Raw genomic sequence first — 17,647 nt, 5'->3', positions numbered from 1 at the left:
ATATATATATAAAACAAAAAGTCAAGTTCCAGTAAATCGTCAGTCACAATAAGTATATGTTCAAAAAGCCAAGTCACACCAAAAGAGATTCACCAAGATCGAAAAACCAAAAAACCTATCCCACCGGCGCGCACCATAGCCGAGACCAAGCAGAGCAATTACATAGAAACAGAAAGATATGTCCAGAAGCAGCACAAATCCAACTGGGGTGAGCAGAAACACATCAAGAACAAAGGCCCTGGTATCATGCTGCGTAGTCATGGTGGGAACAAAATGGTATCATAGGGATAGAAAATAAAAAGAGAAACATCAATAACAGGAAGAGGGGAAGAGGCATGGCAATAGGGGAAGGGGAGATGTAACTCATGGACTCGTGGATAATCGAGACCGTAATATGAGATGAAACAGGCAAAACGTATCAAAGAAACCGGAAGGTGTTGGTATAGGATAAGGGAAGGTAGAGTAGGTAGAGTAGAATCATCCTCACTCCTCAGTCAAAGCGTCATCACCGGTCTCACGCCAGTCCTGAGACCGCTCGGTCAACCGACGAACACCCGAGACACGCTGAGCCCAGTGTGCTTCAGAAGGTGTGCGGAATGTGTAAGCACGCTGGGAGGAGATCACGCCGATACTCTGCAGCACGGCCTTGCGGGAATCACGACCAAACACAGCCGGGTGGTTAATCCACTCGAGGGAAGATTCGAGATCGGCATTGAGGGCAGTCATGGTCTGGGTATCGACAGACGAGGCGGGAGTAATGGTATTTGTCTCAGATGCCGAGGAATGTGTCTCACCGAAAGTCGATGACTTGGGGGAGGATGAGATCGGGGTATCGCCGCGGCTGCCGGCGTCACTGCCTGGAGGACGGGAAGCACCTGGTGGCAGGGGAGGTAGGCCACCCTTGCCTAGACCTTTGAGAATGCTTCGGGTTTCGTTGAGAAGGTGCATGGCACGGTCGTGCTGGCCGCGGGAGACCAGAGTTAGGGCACGAGTCAGCATGTCGGAGGTAAGAAGCTCCATGCGACGCTGCACGATTGAGGGGTGAGGTGGGATTGGCGGGGTCGAAGGGCGTCCGCCCTTGGCTCGCGGGTTCGGGGGGAGCATGGTGATGGCGAGGAGGGAGGGGCGAGGGGAGTGGGTGAGGTGGCCGTCGCGGAGGAGGTCGCCGTAGGTGAGATCAGCTTGAATGAGGGGAACCTCTTCGACGCTGACCACGCGCTGCTCGTCGCCGTCTGGACCGCCACCGAGGGCTTCAAGCCCGGACACAAGGCTTTCCCATGGATCCTGGGGCATGTTGTCCTGAGTAGCGTTGTCGGGTTGGATGACGAGCTGGACTAGGACATCACGCTTGTCACCGAATCGGAGATCTCCAAGTGCTGCCTCGGCGTCCTTGCCGGTTGCACGTTTTGTTGTGTGGAAAGCACCGCTAATCTTAACAAACTTGGCTGGAGATCCTTCTGGTAGGCGGAGCTTCAACTTGACATTTTGGTGGGAAGTTGTCTGCAAAGCACCCAAGCATCCGGCAGTGCATTCTCGCAGCATCATCCAATCCTTCACATACAAGTAAGAGCCCTTTGTGCGAGTGGAAAGCTCAATCATTGTGTCGGGCTTGTGGGTCAGGCCGAGACCGAAGGAGTGAATGTTGACCTTGGCGGCTTCCGCACGAGACACCACAAAATCGACACTCTCGGGGTCTGAGATGGAGGAATCGCTGATAAGGAGAATGGTGGAGACGGGGTTGTTGAACTTGCGCTGCATCAGAAGATCCATGGCCACGTTGGCGCCTTCGACTACATCTGCTCGCAGACTCTTTTGGCCAACCGGCCGGATCGATTCGAGGATCTTGGGCCATCCAGCCCATGACTTGGTGGTCATACCCACCAGGGGCACACCACCGCCACTTGAGCCGAATGTCACAAGTCCCATCCGGTCCCGGGGGCCAAGGTTCTGAACGAGGAACTTGAGGGCATCGCGCAGGAGAGTAATCTTCAAGCCTTGCATGGACGAAGATACGGGAATGACCACAACGATATCGAGAGGAATGTGAACAGTGTTGATAGGAGGAGCTTCCGTATCAGGGTTGGTGTAGTCCGTAATAGCGGTATTGTTAGACTTGGATGCACCGTAGGATGAGTTGATAGAAGCTTGCCGCCGGATTCGGTTGGTACGGTAATCATCCTCCTCAGCCCCAGAGTTGTCATAGTCATAGTCATTCTGGCGCGAGATGTTTTCAACAGGATGCAAGTCGATCAAGGAACGACGCCACATCTCCAGCTGGTTGCGGTTCTGGAAACGCAGGTAGAAGCAGGGTAATTCGTTGACAGAGAGGTTCAAAGCGAGAACGGGTTCATCCGAGGAAGCCTCAATCGACTTGAGATGCTTCTTGATCAGAATCGAACCCTTGAGGGAACACCGGACAGGCTTGCGTCGTCCACTCTCATCAAACTGATTTGGATCGGACGATTTCTTCTCCTTGACACAGATGAGCATCTCCCCGAACAAGTAGCATTCCAATTCCTGCCAGGAATCCCGATCCTTGCCCACGCGCATGTGTCCATGGAGACGCAACTTGCCAAACCGGGGGAACTCTAGGCCATGCCAATTGTCCACCCGATTGCGCAATTCCTCCGCAACCTCATCCAAATTCTCCGTCGGCTCATACTGAATAGACCGGGCATCCTGTCCACCGTACCGCCCCGTATATGGCTCATCAGGCTGTGACTGGCCGGATGGCGTGTGCCGCAGATCCTCCACATCAGGGCGCCAATTAGCTTCTGGCACCTCAACCGTAATCAAACACGTGAGAGTCTGTTGTTGGCGAGATCGGTTCATGGTAGGGAACTCGCTGCGGACGGTGACGATCGGCGCGGGAATAGGGTTCTTGGCGACCCCCGGGCGCGCACTGAGGTCCGATTCCATCGCCTGCACATCGTAGTCATGGCGTCGCCCACTGCTGGTATGCTGGCCTTCAGTGTATTCGCCGGAGGAGCCGGCCGCACTGCCATTGCGGGAATGCGGTTGACGAGGGTGAGAGGCGACAGGCAATCGTTCCACGCGCTCGCGCTGGCTGCCGGTGTCGCGGCTGTCGCGCCGGGTGTAGGACGGATCTCTTGAGGGATTGTAAGATGGCTCTCTGGCGGATGGATTATAAGAAGGCTCTCGCGTGGCGGTGTAGCGACTTCCTGAGTCACTTGGTGGTCGTCGGGTCGACTGCTGCTCCCACGGGGTAGTGGTGGTCAAACCACTCCGCATGGTCGCGCTGTCACTTCCCGTGACTGAACGCACGATATTACTGATTTTTTCTGTCGATCCCATCAGTCCCTGTAACTCTGAAACTGGGATGTGGGACACCTACCTATATCCAAAACATTGCCACCGCGACTCGTGTCCAAGGCCAACGGCGCATCACACGTGGGGCAGTATTGTCCGTCGCATTCCCTGAGAAATTCGTAGAAACAGGCCTCATGGGAGACATGTGAGCAGGATAGCTGGAGGATACGCTCGCCTCGTAGGGTATGTTCCAAGGGTTCCTCGCAGACGGCGCATTCACTGCCGATGAATGTCCTCTCCCGCCGGGTGCGGGTGCGGTCGACCTCCATAGGGCCGGTTTGTCTTCCGGATCTTGAATGAAAGGATGCTCGTGAGCGATTTGAATGCGCAAGCTGACCAGACTCTGGATAGCCGGAGTGAATAGAGCCGGCAGTCGGTGCTCTTGGGGCGAAGTCAGTCTGATTGGAAAGACTACTGGATGGTCGTTCTACCACGCCTCGAGTGAATGAACGGAATGAACGGAGGGGAGAACGAGAGTCCGGTTGTAATTCTGATTGTAATTAGCACGGTGGGGGGAAAATACAGGGCCATGTGTGAAGAACTCAGGGGATCGGGGCTTTATTCCAGGATCAAGGTCTCAGATTCAAATCCGATCTAATGAAACTTACTTGACTTTTTCCGACCTAGGAAGCCCAGCTCAGTCAGTTGTTGAGTTGAGTTCCCAGACTTGGAGTCCGATCTAGGCGAACGTTTCCACATGGACTCAGAAGGGTGGAGATGAAAGAAAAACGAGAGAAAGGGAGAAAGCCAAAAATAATCTAGTCAGAGGCTAAAAGGGGGAAAAAGAGTAGGGGAGGCTAAATGAATAAAAAAGGTACAGACTTACCCACTTGGAGCCATGGTGCATGTTCTGCTAGACGGTGGAGTAGCTCCCCCTGGAAAAAGGAGAATGGCAGTGGCCTATGGAGTCCAATTCCACTATAACTCCGTATAGACTAAGGATCTATGAAACCTATCCAGTCTGGCTTGAATTTCCGATAGCCCTGGACCTCCATGGTTCACGCCTCCAACTCTCCCAAAACTTAGTTGTGAAGTAACTAGTTATTATCTCTTATTTTCTCTTATTTTCCCATATTTTGCTGCCTTTTCTTTAATCACCTTTTTGTATACATTTCCTTCATTTGATTTTTTTTTCTTACTTATTTTTTATAGAATATCAAATATCTCCCCGGTAAACTTCTCTCTCTCTCTCTCTCTCTCTCTCTCTCTCTCTCTCTCTCTCTCTCTCTCTCTCTCTCTCTCTCTCTCTCTCTCTCTCTCCGGTACGACCCCGATATCTTCCGCTAAACCGAACAGTTTGGATAGCGATTCCCATGGAAGCGCGTTTAAGCATGTCTGTAACCTTGGAATCACCCCCAACCCAATCTAGTCATTGGTGGCAAACTCGGAATATGTCCAGCTGATGTTTGCCGATCATCGTTACCTGTCAATGGCATCTCTGGTTCCGTGAGATTTTCCAGAACATCTCCAATTGTGCAATGACGTTCTTCCCCAGTCCCATAAGTTGTGCATTCTGCATCCTATCACCGTTTCCCATCCGGGCATGATCGACACGAAACCCTTCGACCTCCTCTGGGTGGCGTTGATTACTCCGCACCTCCAATGATCGACCGGAATTGGTACAGACAATCAACTCGGCTAACGGTACTTGAAGTCTCTCTATACTAACCGATATTATTTACTGTCTCCTTTCCGGATCTCCTATCCAGCCGGCTATCCGTCTCCACAACACGGGCAAGTCATCGTCCCACCTATACCCATTAGCGTTGTAGAAGCAGGGAATTGGAGAGAAGCCGATGAAGCTAGGGGTAATGGATTTGCACATCGCTATCTCAATGTCCCGTTTATGGATCACCTCCTAGACCAGCAAAACAGTCGTCAGCGGCGAGGATCGACACGGTCCTGCTTTTTGGGCGCAGGGAATGTCTGTGCTGGCGTTAGTGTGTCGTCCATTGTCTCAAAATTCCGAACTGGGGTCTAATTCGGTACATGGCTGGCTGTGCTTGGCTATTGGAATACCGTGAGGTGATGATGGACAGTTTCTTCTTACTAGGAAAGGAGGGTGGTTGATATTGGATCTATCGCCCACGAGCGTTGGCTCGTGTTCTGCACGTCAGTCGGGAAATTAGCCCGGCACCTCCTTGCTGGAGCTGTCACGGATGGGACCTGCGTGGCATATATGACAGCTCATTGTCTTGGTCTGTAGATCACTATCCGTAAGAGCACTTTGAAGCGATTCTACGTCGTGTTCCCTATTTCAAATTCCATCCTTATCCCCCCCTTTCCAGCCTCAAAAATCGGCTTCGGTGATATAACCTTATACACCGTCCTTGCAGAGATCACCTAATGATCATCGCCGTTGGAGAGATTCCAAGATGGAGATGTAATGTACATCGTTAGCTCTAGCCCGTCAATCCCCTACAGTCCGCCTTCTCTCCAGAACCCGTGTTTCAAAATCCGAGTTGATCACCTAGCCAACACGTCCAAATGACACATACAAACGAGACTACAGTAAACACAACGCAACATCTACATCTAACTACTGGCCACATTTCCAACATATAGAGTTCACAACTGAAACACGCTGGGCAACAACCCACTACAACTCCCATTGGCCAGGGAAACCCCGGCCCTACCAACTCGCATACAAAAAAACCTCTCTCGGATGATCCAGAAAATCACAAATAAAAAAAGACAACTCGGATTGACGTCGAATGCAAATGTAAATGCAGACATGTAAGCTGCACAGTCACAGAACTGGCTGTCCTAACTCCTTTCGGGCTGGTAGTCCCACAGTCAAGGGTTGCCCAGGAGGGTACAGCCTGCATTAGTTATGCGCCTAGTATCCTAGTGGACTTGTCTTATAAGCCTCCGCGGACGCCAAGCGCCGGTATTATGTACATTTACAGTAACTTAGGCATCTGGCCACATATATTATAGGGAAGCATGTGCCTCGGTGGGTTTATGCTCATCGCGTCAATCAGGCTGCGACCGACGGTACGAACTGGTCATGCAATGCATTGGTTTACTGTAACCGTTTATAGTGGTTGCTCCACTATTTTGTTATTGCAAGATTTTCCTTTTCTTTCCTTTTATTTATCTTTCCATTCCTCCGAATGCAATTTGACTTCGTCACGTCACATCTACTAATCCTTCTACAGTACATGATAGATAATTCTTAGTGACCGGATCAGGAGCAGAATCATACGTGAAACAGACCCAAACTGGTCTCGTCTACTGAGAGAACATGTCGGTAATTATCCGCTTGGTCTGATTATAATTGGGTTCCTCTGTGCTGGGACCGAACTGATTGAATCTGTCTCAGCAGCCCGATTGCCTCGTCAGCTGTTTCAATATGTCTACGATGGATAGTTCGTGGTGTAGATATTGTAATATCTGGGAGTAAGTGTTTGGGGGTTAACGTTATTACATGTATATGTTATGTTAAGTTAGGTCTTTGGGGTTTCTGTATTGGGTATAATTTGTTAATTTACTCGATAAACAGGAGTCAATGCACTAACTCTGAAATAGATCGTAAGTTGACCTGATCGGAATTTTCTTGTGTAACTTAAAAAATCTCTATCCGTTTGTTTCCCGAAACAACGGTATACGCGCATAGACACAGTCAAGATCTATCACTTTTACCTGCGGGGTCAATTCCACGTTCCGGGCTGTCTATCACGAGGTAAAGCTAAACTATTTAGACATGTGACATCGTGGCCTGTAAAAGTTGAGCTTATGTCGAGTATGCACGACGTATCGATTTTGCCGTGGGTGCTTTGCAGCTGTCGACAGTTGGGGCGGATCATCCTATTCTAATTGTGATGTATCGATTTTACACTTGTTCTATTCAGTGTGTTGTCAAGACTGTCCTGTTGACTCGTGCTAGTACACTAGTCTTTGTTCAGTGGGGTTGATCCGGTTGGCTCGTGGAAGACTGATATATCATATGTTATCAGCGTGCACACCCTAAGGCTTTGACCAGATCGAGCTAATCAAATAAACAGGGAGATCATGTCAATGGGAATATAACGCTAACGTTACTGGCAAGATAGTAACTATTCCCCAACCCCGGATCAATGAAATGCAAAACATAGTTGCACAAAGGAGTCTTTCCAGATAACTTATGCTTCACTTATCTAGATTCATGTTACCAGGCAGCGTTTTAAACTTCAGTGTCACCCTTAAAACCATACAAGCAAACTTATTCTTTATCAGATTCTAGATCTGTACTAGGAGGTGTTTCCTAAAATTTATCATTATGGTTCTTGCCGTCACTTCCTCTTACACTTACTCATCTATATCTGTGCCAGAGGGGTGTATTGCAAGACTAATCTGTCCAAAAAGACCTATGCAAGGCTCGCTAATGAATGACGATGGGACAGCTCATTGTTTGCAATCTGCCGACATTACCCGTATTGACTGTGGGTGGTGTAGCATTGGTAAGCTTCTGCATCTTGCTGATTTCCCACCGATGTTGATACGTAGGCAGAGTTGGTAAAGCCGGCTCTTGGTCGAGTATGTTATCCAGGTTGGTTTTCAAGTTAGCTTCCAGTCCTGCAATGGCTCGATCTGTGGTGTCTGCGGTGATACTTTTCTAGGAGTGGAGACTCTTTGCGTCTCACTTCTATATCGGAGCCTGAAGTGACCGAGTTTGGGCTTACAGTCTGCTCCACTGCTATAGCTTTGGGCGAAGGACCCTCTAAGAAATCTGTTGCCGGTATGCTTGAAGTGTACTTCTCCCGGTGAAAGAATGATATTCTAATACTCAGGTAGCTATGGATCAATCTGTTTTGAAACGTATCTCCCAATTCAGGTTACCACACTCATGATTCAGTAGAGACTTATTGAATGCTATTGTTCATAGAACTTGATGAATGAATTGACCAATCCTTTTCGTCTTTCCGGGGCTCTTGTTGAGGGGAATGCAGCACTCCGGTCCGTTTATCGATGGGAAATTGACATCTTCGTGGGATGAGCCACGCGTACTGTAAATGGAGTGAGAAAGAAAGACAGTGTGCCTAGTCAATTGAACCAGGAATGCCAGGCTCAACCGAGAAGTTCGTACCCTTCCTTCCACTGTGTGAGTTGCTGTGGACGCTCTTATCATCAGTATAAGCATTTTTTTTTTCCCGGAGAACAACGAGTACTGAAACAGATTTGGACGATACTCATTCCCATTGAATAGGGTCAATAGTCCTACCGTCACTGGGTGGTGTAGGTAGTGAGAGCTGCCTACCAAGTCTCGTCTCAGACCAGAAGTATGGAGTCACTGAAGCTGTAAACAGACGACGCTGCCTAGACAATCCCAAATGGACAGTATAACCTGGAGATGTCCGGTGACCAACCATAGCGGTCAAATGTAGCAGAGTCGATTGTTGTTGTTTCCCAATCTTCTTTCAATTCACTTCTCTCTCTCCTCACCCTTTCATCACCGTGGCAAACAGCCCTGTGAGTATCACCAAGTTCCATCCCCGTGTTTCATCATCCTCTGGTCAAGACTGATTTGAAGTGGCTCCAGGCACCATGACTGAACCTGGGCTGAGAATCCTGGGGGCAGCCTCAAGTGCAGAGGATTTCTGGGGTCGTTCCCTTGATCGTACCCATGCCTTTGATGATCAACGTCGTCGTTGTCGTGATCCTGCTGATGCCCACGAGTCTCCCCGCGAGTCTGGTCGGGAGTTAAGTCGTGATCCTGGCTCTGGTCATTATCGCGACTATGACAGAGGACGCAATCATCGTGACTCTGACATGAAGCGAAGAGATGATGATCGAGCCCGCTACCGTGAACGGGACTATTATCCCAACAACCATCGTGAAGAGTACGATTCTTACCGTGGCGGGGTATGTATTTTGTCGATTCTACGACTGTCAGTTTGATGCTCACAACAAGAAGGGTGCAAATCGCAATGACAGACGTCGTTGTTATATTTGCAACACACCGGGCCACATTGCGATTCGCCACAATGCCTGGGCCTTAACGCATCAGAGACACGTCGCCGGCAGCATCGGCATCACCGTGCGTGAGCCGCAGACGGGATAACCATTCTCGTTTGACAAACACAATCTACATGCTGGCCTCGCTCTGTACTAACAACACTGACTAGGAACCGGTGCATCTCTCGATCAACTCCCGTGCCCAGCTGAGTATCCTACCCCAACGAATTCCTCGCCAACAGGAATTGATGCCACCGGTCAATCTTTCGGCCATGGCGACGGCATGGCAGCAATATCTGGTTCCGGGTATGGTCGAGGTGGGTAATGCTCTGGCTGCACTGCAATCAGCTGCCGTGGCTATGGGAGCCGCGGCTCCACATGCTGAGATCGCGGCAATTGTTGCTTCTTGGGACCAGTACATCACACCCGGAAGGGTTCGCATGGAGCGTTCCCTGGCTGCCATGGGCTCCAGTCCTGTGGAAGGTTATCACCAAGAAGGCCGTGTCAGCTCATCCACCACAACTTATCGGGACCACAGCCAGCACGAACCAAAGTACTTTGCCAACGAGACTCTGGTCACAATGACTGATGCTGTGAATGTTGAACCCACCAATGTTGACAACGGTTATGATTTCGATATCTACTGATAAGGACATGGAGTTTCTTTTTTTGTGGTCGAATCAGCTTGATATGTCTTAATTTGTGCATCATCATCACATGTGAGAATGAGCACCTGGGTCTTTCTATGGAATAAATTATGACGATTTCTATGTGATCCATATCAGTGATTGACCATAGCAATGGCCGAATGCATACCAAATGTTCACGGGCACTTCATGATATCTCAATCATTTCCTCTAACCCTAAACGCTGCAAATGATCCAAGGTTGTAACAAGCTGTTGATTTAATGACATAAAGTATCACAGATTCTGTAGAATAGTTGGGTGATAGGATAGGTTAACTTATTCTTTGGTGATAGTAGGACTGCATTGCTTGGGTGAGAGTTCGTTTGATGTTGCGTATTTGTTGCTTCATAGTCAAATATGGCATTCATTTTCATACACCTGCTGCATGTCAGTCTACATTTCGATTTCCAGAACAAATTTCTCTAATCTCCCGCTGACTCAATTAGGTACATTGTGACAGCTTATCATGTTGGAGCCTTGGCGAATGCGTGTTGTTACGCTAGACGGGGGCATGTACAAGCTATGACACCCCGACACAAGTTTTTCGCTTTACATCCTTCACTACAGTGCTATAATAGAGTATTTGAACTGGCGTATACTAAGTACATTTTATTCAATATAACTATATTGTTTTAAATAGTGGATTTATTCTATTTGCTCTCCTTTGCCGTCTCTCGTCGACGCACTCTCTACCCCGGCCAAAAGCAAAGAAAGGACTGATAGCATCTCCTTACTAGCTGTCTTATCTTCGAAGAAGCATTGCTGTAGGGACGAAGCGTAAATTGAATATGTTCAAACCGCGAGTTTGTACTACCTGGACCTTTACATTCGGTTGGTTCATATGTAGTATGAGATGGTTTGGCTCCATTCTTCGAATGATATCTTTGTATTTCTTTTCTTTATAAAAGAAAAATTACAATTACGCATATTCTTTAGGCTTAGACTTTCTGTACCATTGTTTGTTAAGGCAAAGAATAGTATCTTCTACAAAGTCTTCTACCAGGTAAGCAGGTGAGGCTTCCAAGCTTGTTCTGTTGAAGCCCGCGACGCGATAACAGGGGTTACCGGATATATCGGCCTTAATTGTTACTAAAGCACATATAAAGCTATGTTTTCATAATATCAAGGCTGTTGGTATCCTATCGGGCAGCTTGTAAACTTGGACAGAGAATAGAGCTGACTTGACGATATAAAAAGCTAGAGATTCGCGATGGGGCTGTTGAGACATCTAACAAGAGATGTATGGACATTCCACACGGAATAAATTCCAGTAATGTATCTCTTGTATACATCCTCCCTAGACATTGAATATCCAAATCATACTTCGTACTTACGGAGTGTTTTCCGAGTTCCAAGTCGGCCGGCGGCGACCGGTGAGACAGAGCGGAAAAGAGGTCACGTGCACGAAAATCTTAGGTGTATCCCAACACTTTGCGAGAGTGCTATCTTCCAACCCATACCACCTCCAATTCCTCCCATCATGCTCTTCCGTACTGCGGCCCGCCAGGCTGCGCCTTTGAGGCGTCAGGCTTTCGCTCCTCTTGCCCGTCGCACTGTCACTACCGACGCCGCCTCCGCGCAGACCGAAAGCCCTGTCCCGCAGGTTTGTTGAGCCTATCCGGAAAACTGGAATATATCGCCGGAAGGCCCCCGGAACCCAATGCTGACGATATTGCTTGCGCTACATTAGGAGGATGACAAGCCATTCACCGTCCGTCTCTCTGACGAGAGCTTCGAGACCTACGAGCTCGACCCGCCCCCATACACTCTGGAGACCACCAAGAAGGAGCTCAAGCAGATGTACTACGACATGGTCTCGATCAGGTACGGATCCCTTTGTGGGCGCGTTGGAAAATTGAGCAGCGCTGATTCGAGAGTTTTTGGTTTATAGACGTATGGAGATGGCCGCCGACCGTCTGTACAAGGAGAAGAAGATCCGGGGTTTCTGCCATCTGTCGACCGGTCAGGAAGCCGTCGCTGTTGGTATTGAGCACGCCATCAACCGCATGGACAAGATCATTACTGCCTACCGTTGCCACGGTTTCGCTTTGATGCGTGGTGGTACCGTGAAGTCCATCATTGGTGAGCTTCTCGGCCGTCGCGAGGGTATCGCGTACGGCAAGGGTGGTTCCATGCACATGTTCGCCGAGAACTTCTACGGTGGTAACGGTATTGTCGGTGCCCAGGTGCCCGTCGGTGCTGGTCTTGCCTTCGCTCAGCAGTACAACGAGCAGCCCAACACCTCCATCATCCTGTACGGTGATGGTGCCTCCAACCAGGGTCAGGTTTTCGAGGCTTTCAACATGGCCAAGCTGTGGAACCTCCCCGCCCTGTTCGGTTGTGAGAGTATGTCAACGCCCTTGATTCCGTTTTTCCGATGGATCTCTAAGCCAGATTACTAACTCCTCTCCGTTCAGACAACAAGTACGGCATGGGTACCTCTGCCTCCCGTTCCTCCGCCCTGACCGAGTACTACAAGCGTGGCCAGTACATCCCCGGTCTCAAGGTCAACGGCATGGATGTCCTCGCCACCAAGGCCGCCGTCCAGTACAGCAAGAACTACACCATCAACGGCAATGGTCCCCTCGTCCTCGAGTACGTCACCTACCGTTACGGTGGTCACTCCATGTCCGACCCCGGTACCACCTACCGTAGCCGTGAAGAGATCCAGCGCATGCGCAGCACCCACGACCCCATCGCCGGTCTCAAGCAGAAGATGCTCGAGTGGGGTGTCACCTCCGAGGAGGACCTCAAGGCTCTTGACAAGGAGGCCCGCGCCTACGTTGACGCTGAGGTCGCCGAGGCCGAGCAGATGCCCGTCCCCGACAACACCTCCCGCATTCTCTACGAGGACATCTATGTCCGTGGCTCCGAGCCCAAGTGGATGCGTGGACGTACCGTCGACGAGACCTTCTACTACTAAATGTAGATCGGTTCGTTTCGGGGTACCTGCGTTGAGTTCCTTGGATGAGCTTTTAATCCGTTGTGTGGGGGGCCGGGAAGAACATCTTTCTCCTGTTCCTCTCTATCATTTATCTGTAATTTAGCCCGATGACTAGTTTCTCTTATGTTTGTTTCTTTGGTTTCTGTTCTAGAGTAAAGAGCAATTACCATACCGGGTCCTGTTCCATGCGTCGAATAGTCCTTTCCTAAGTCTAAAAGTATTGCAATAGTGATCTTCCTGAAGTCAAGTACGCCGTCGCGGTCGATTATGGGTATCATACCAAAGAGGGTGAAATAAATACATCGAAGTGTAAGAGTGAGCAAGTGGCCATGGCAGGCAGGCCAAGCTAAGGCCAAGCTAAAAAAGGAATTGTAACCTGCGCTTCATCCATCAAGCAGGTTCCTGTCTCAACATCTCAAGAATCATCTCCTGGGTCCTTTGCACAGAATCCAACTTGTCTTCCAGAGCAGCTCGATCCCGTTCCAGTTCACGGCGAATCTCAACCCTCATCTCCTGCCGAAGCTCCTCTTTCATCTGTTCGATATCAATTGGAGGAGGACTATGTGGTGACGACTGCGACTGCCGCGGCAGTGGTAGCTGAGAGGAGCGGTTCCGGTTAGCTTTTTCCGGTGCAGCTTTAGCTACAGCGTGGAAAAATGGTGGTATTCTTTGCGTGTCGAGATCCTTTCCGTCGAAGTGATTGTGGAGCCTGTTCAAGGTTTGGACGGCGGCGTTGAATATCTCGCCGCCGTCGGTGTCTGGGGTTTTGGATGTAGTAGAGGTCGGAGGATAAGATGCGGTTGGAGCGGTCATTGGAGGATTTGAGAACATGTTCTCAAAGCCGGGTGGTAGCCTGAGGGAGGTGGGCGCAGGCACTGGGGGGGACGATTGTTCGGGGAATGGCGCAGGTTGTGAGACAGTGGGAATTGATGTAGGAAGTGTTGGGCTCGCTGCTGGCAGAGAGTCACCAAGGGTGCTTGCAGCAGAGTGACCTATCGTCGCAGTACCAACATCTGTCGGACTGGTAGCAGACCCAAGGTGTATCCGCCATGGTTCTGGTTCTCCGCTCTTCCGAACCTGACTCTGACCCCGACCCTCATTCTGACGTCTGGGTGGTGGCTGTTTGCGCTTTCGAATTTCGTCGCGTTTCGCAATGCGATGGTTCTCGGCATCCTCCCACCGCTGCCACGTCGGAACCCAAGCATCGACAGCAGCACGCCATTCCGGATTCATCAAACCCTCAGCGGCGGTTGAGCCACGCTGCCGCTGGTCCTCAAGGGATTTGATACGCTGTCTCGTGACCATTTCCACTTTGCGCCGGACCGAGTGCCACGAATATGAGCGGCCATCATGGGTGCGCTTGAACTCATCAGCGACAGATATCCACCACTTGCACAGATTGCTACGGCTGCCAAAGGTGTCTGCATTCTGGTTGCAGATTTCAAAAAGTGCCACTTCCTCTTTGGTCGTTAAGCGTCGGTGTTGTCGTAAATTGTCGACATCCAGATCAGCATCAGCCTTATGGACCCGCTTCGTCCCTCGTGGGTTTGATCCTAACATCAGGACTGCGTCATCTCCTTCGCTGGGTTGGCCTGCCACGGGCATTGGCGCATAGTATAGATCGCTCTCTGTGATAATCCCCCCGCTGCCTGTGGATCGCCTGGGGTTAGACTTTCTTCTGGTGTCTCCCCGCTGCTCTCGGAGTTGTTTTCGGTCGCCGGTAGGTTTCTGACCACCACTGACACGGATTGCGAGGCTGGGCTAAAGCCTGAGCGTAGATCTGGTGCTGCGTATGTGCTTGGGAATGGGCGATATGATGGATGGTATTTGTATGGTTGAACCCGCGGCATTGGGGATGGCTGCCTGGCAGGAGCCACACCCTGACAAAGGAACAAGGCTGGCCGCTGTGTCTGTAGTCCTTCCGCAGCAGAATACCAGTTGCTACAGTATGGGACAGTTGTATCCAAGGGACACCTCGAGATGTGTCGATCTGTGGAGAAGACCAAGCTGGATTTCACCTGAGGGTTTTCCATGTGGTCCGTGCACGGGCATCTCTAGCTGTGCTTTAAATGCGCTTGTGTATATTCGCACATTTAGCGGACTGTATCAATGCTTGTTTCCGCCGATGCGCTCGTTGGGCAGTCTAGATTTCTATATTTAGGGGTCTTTGACAGGTTGCAATCTGTAAATATATCTGTGCAACTTGGTGAGGCTTTAGGTCCCATAGAACATAAAATACTTAGACATAACCATACTGTCAAGTCGCATTTTTGCTTCGTTGACTAGATATTTTAACAAGACAGCAAGCAGAGAAAACAATTGACAGGTCTACGCAAAAAAAAATCACATCAATCAATAATATATCCATTTACAATCCATCATGGCTATGGTGGTACAGGGGTGGAGCAGACACAAAGCTCCAAAGACAAGCAAAATACGAACCAACACCATGGTCAACATGATCCAGAAATATGCAGGAAGGGAGGGAAAACAAAGAGTAACCCACTAATACACAGATGGGAAGTAGGGAGTAAATAGTACCTTAGGAGAGACAATAGGAGAAGACAAGGCGGAGGGGTGGCTAAGAGCCAGCTCTCTCTCTCTACCAACGTCTTCTCAGGTACCAACCATAAGCCGGAGTGGCGATTGATTCGCCGAAGGGAGTGGGCACCTCAGCGGAGCCTGGGCGGGCCACGGGATGGCGCAGGTACACTGCGGCACAGATGTTCTGGTTGACCTCGAGGTAGCGCGGGATGAAGGCAAAAGCGGACATGTAGTCACGCGGCTGCCAGGGGGTAGCATAGGGTTTGGTGTGGTCGATAGGGTTGTCGCGCATCTGGGTGAGAGCGCGCTTGAGAGTGTCGAACTCCTCGTCTGACAGCTCAGAGGCATTGATGTCGTTGCCGAGGGTTGCCTGCTCGAAAGCGGCCGAAAGCTTGTCACTGGCAGCGGGCTCGTCGGCGTCAAAGGCGAGAGAATCATCTTCTGATTGGCGCTTGGCAGGCTTGTTATCTTGCTTTGGAGCCTTTGTCTCACGCTTGGCCTTGAGGAGCTCTGTCAAATGGGAAAATTGCACCTCCAGGCTTTGCGTGAGGATGTTACTGGATTCGGAGCCGGAGCGGGACAGCACACGGCGGACCGCCTTTTGGAAGCCGCGGAGCTCCTGTTTGCGCTTGGCGGGGAGAGTATCTTTATCGTTCGACATGACTGACTTGGCCTGGGCCATCAGCGCCTTGAGAGTCTCCTTGGGGCTCTTCACTTCTGGCTCTTCGACCTCAGCCTGTTCCGCCTCGTTGGCTTCCTCCGCTTCCTCCGCTGGCTTTTGGGCCAATCGGCTCTCGCGACGCTCAAACTTATTTTTGGGAGCGCCAGTAGCAAACATGACACGGTCTGGCTCGACCTGGAATAGGTCACCGGGGTTGAGGAGGTAGCTGGGGTGTCTCATCTAGTCATACGAGATCAGTTAGGGTGTGATCGTTCAATTGGTCATGGTGTGGGCCAAATCATACCTTCTGTCCATTGACAGTGACGGCTCCGTGGATGACAAACTGTCTTGCCTGTCTCGCACTGCTGGCGAACATAGCTCGGAAGATAGCAACGTCCAACCGACGCTCCAGGGGTGCGAAAGTCATATTGGTGTAAGGTGTTTGGCGGGTGGGATATTTCGGCTTTTCTTCCTTGCTCAGACCCGAGCCACGACCAGCGGAGACCAGTGATCCATCATCGGCGGCCAAATCGGCGGTGTTCATGGGGATGACGCTCTTGATGCGGCGGGAGAACATGCGCTTCCATTGACCCTCGCGGACTTGCTCTCCATGATAGGCACGAGACACTGCCTTGGCAGACCATTTCTGCTGGAAGAATGTTCGGTTCATGGTGGCAGGGCTGCGGAACCGCGACATGTTATACAAGTTGTACTTGCTCCATGATTGACGGATTTTCTAGAGACAGTCGAATTAGTTTCTTGCATTGTATGAATCAAGGTGGGAAATTGAGACATACGCCTTTCGACAAAGTGTTGCTAGCCCTGTTCCTCATTGTGGCGGGTGTGTAAGGACAATACTGTAGCAGATGGTCTGGCTTGTCCTGCCCGAGATGCTTGAGTCTCAAAACTTCTCTCACGTGACTTGACCATTACTGATGCCTAAGTGACAAGGCATTAATTTACTCGGCGGTGATTGGCTCGACATACCCAATGCTGATTGGCAGACCAAACTCGCTTAGCCATGACCCATAGCAAAATCACGTGACTCACCGAGTTGGCCAGGTATAAGTATCCCGCCCTTCCCGCAACCTTCCTCTCTTTTTCCTTTCTTCTTCATACTTACCTTGTTTGGGTGGCTGCGATCATGAAGGCGGCTCACCACAGTCTGGTCCCTGCATTGCACAGCGCGGCGGAACAGTCTGTTCAATGGCTTTCGGGTCATTGACAGGCGTATTCTTTGGCACCCTCCATACGTGGAACTTTCTTTTCATCAACTTCGAGCCAGTGGCTCGAGCTTGGAGAAGAGGATGTAAAATTTCAACTAGTTGAAAAGTAAACAGTGCGTACCTCATGATAAAATTGTTTCCGCGTCGCCGCGTGTGCTGACGTTTTGACGTCACGCCCGTGTCACTGCCGTGTCTCCCTACATCAGCCGTCGCCGGCGCCGCCGTATGTAGAGTATGTTAGGAACTTGTTTGAAGACCTTGTCGTTGTAGTCGCGGACGCTGGCATTGCGTTATCTATCTTCGAAGTGAGCTTCTTAA

General features: G+C 50.3%; 5 protein-coding genes across 5 annotated transcripts; 2 read left to right on the top strand and 3 right to left on the bottom strand.

Moving 5' to 3' along the window:
• Positions 1 to 483: 483 nt before the first annotated feature.
• On the bottom strand, positions 484 to 4,121 carry N7446_009970 (VWA and PH domain-containing RING finger protein; the record flags this gene model as incomplete). Its single annotated transcript, XM_058518715.1, has 3 exons — positions 3,939 to 4,121; positions 3,356 to 3,820; positions 484 to 3,302 (listed from the first exon to the last, which is right to left on the bottom strand). Exons 1-3 carry the CDS (start codon positions 4,027 to 4,029, stop codon positions 484 to 486), a joined length of 3,375 nt encoding a protein of 1,124 aa, XP_058369503.1. The 5' UTR covers positions 4,030 to 4,121.
• Positions 4,122 to 8,856: 4,735 nt separating this feature from the next.
• On the top strand, positions 8,857 to 9,914 carry N7446_009969 (uncharacterized protein; the record flags this gene model as incomplete). Its single annotated transcript, XM_058518714.1, has 3 exons — positions 8,857 to 9,174; positions 9,227 to 9,349; positions 9,438 to 9,914. The coding sequence occupies 3 exons, from the start codon at positions 8,857 to 8,859 to the stop codon at positions 9,912 to 9,914; spliced, it is 918 nt and encodes a 305-aa protein (XP_058369502.1).
• A 1,491-nt stretch (positions 9,915 to 11,405) lies between these two features.
• N7446_009968 (pyruvate dehydrogenase (acetyl-transferring) subunit E1 alpha) lies at positions 11,406 to 13,092 on the top strand. The gene is made up of 4 exons (XM_058518713.1): positions 11,406 to 11,557; positions 11,645 to 11,778; positions 11,846 to 12,300; positions 12,372 to 13,092. Exons 1-4 carry the CDS (start codon positions 11,435 to 11,437, stop codon positions 12,875 to 12,877), a joined length of 1,218 nt encoding a protein of 405 aa, XP_058369501.1. The 5' UTR covers positions 11,406 to 11,434; the 3' UTR covers positions 12,878 to 13,092.
• Positions 13,093 to 13,288: 196 nt separating this feature from the next.
• On the bottom strand, positions 13,289 to 14,748 carry N7446_009967 (uncharacterized protein; the record flags this gene model as incomplete). Its single annotated transcript, XM_058518712.1, has 2 exons — positions 13,289 to 14,547; positions 14,571 to 14,748. The coding sequence occupies 2 exons, from the start codon at positions 14,746 to 14,748 to the stop codon at positions 13,289 to 13,291; spliced, it is 1,437 nt and encodes a 478-aa protein (XP_058369500.1).
• Positions 14,749 to 15,500: 752 nt separating this feature from the next.
• On the bottom strand, positions 15,501 to 16,936 carry N7446_009966 (mitochondrial 37S ribosomal protein uS4m; the record flags this gene model as incomplete). The annotated part of the gene is made up of 3 exons (XM_058518711.1): positions 15,501 to 16,343; positions 16,408 to 16,839; positions 16,901 to 16,936. The coding sequence occupies 3 exons, from the start codon at positions 16,934 to 16,936 to the stop codon at positions 15,501 to 15,503; spliced, it is 1,311 nt and encodes a 436-aa protein (XP_058369499.1).
• Between the last annotated feature and the right edge of the window lie 711 nt (positions 16,937 to 17,647).

Source organism: Penicillium canescens (genome assembly GCF_028828765.1).
Source record: "Penicillium canescens strain IBT 15451 chromosome Unknown utg000006l_segment0_segment0, whole genome shotgun sequence".
NCBI lineage: Eukaryota > Fungi > Ascomycota > Eurotiomycetes > Eurotiales > Aspergillaceae > Penicillium > Penicillium canescens.
Note: the sequence above shows the minus strand (reverse complement) of the source record. Positions and strands in the feature narration are given on the sequence as shown.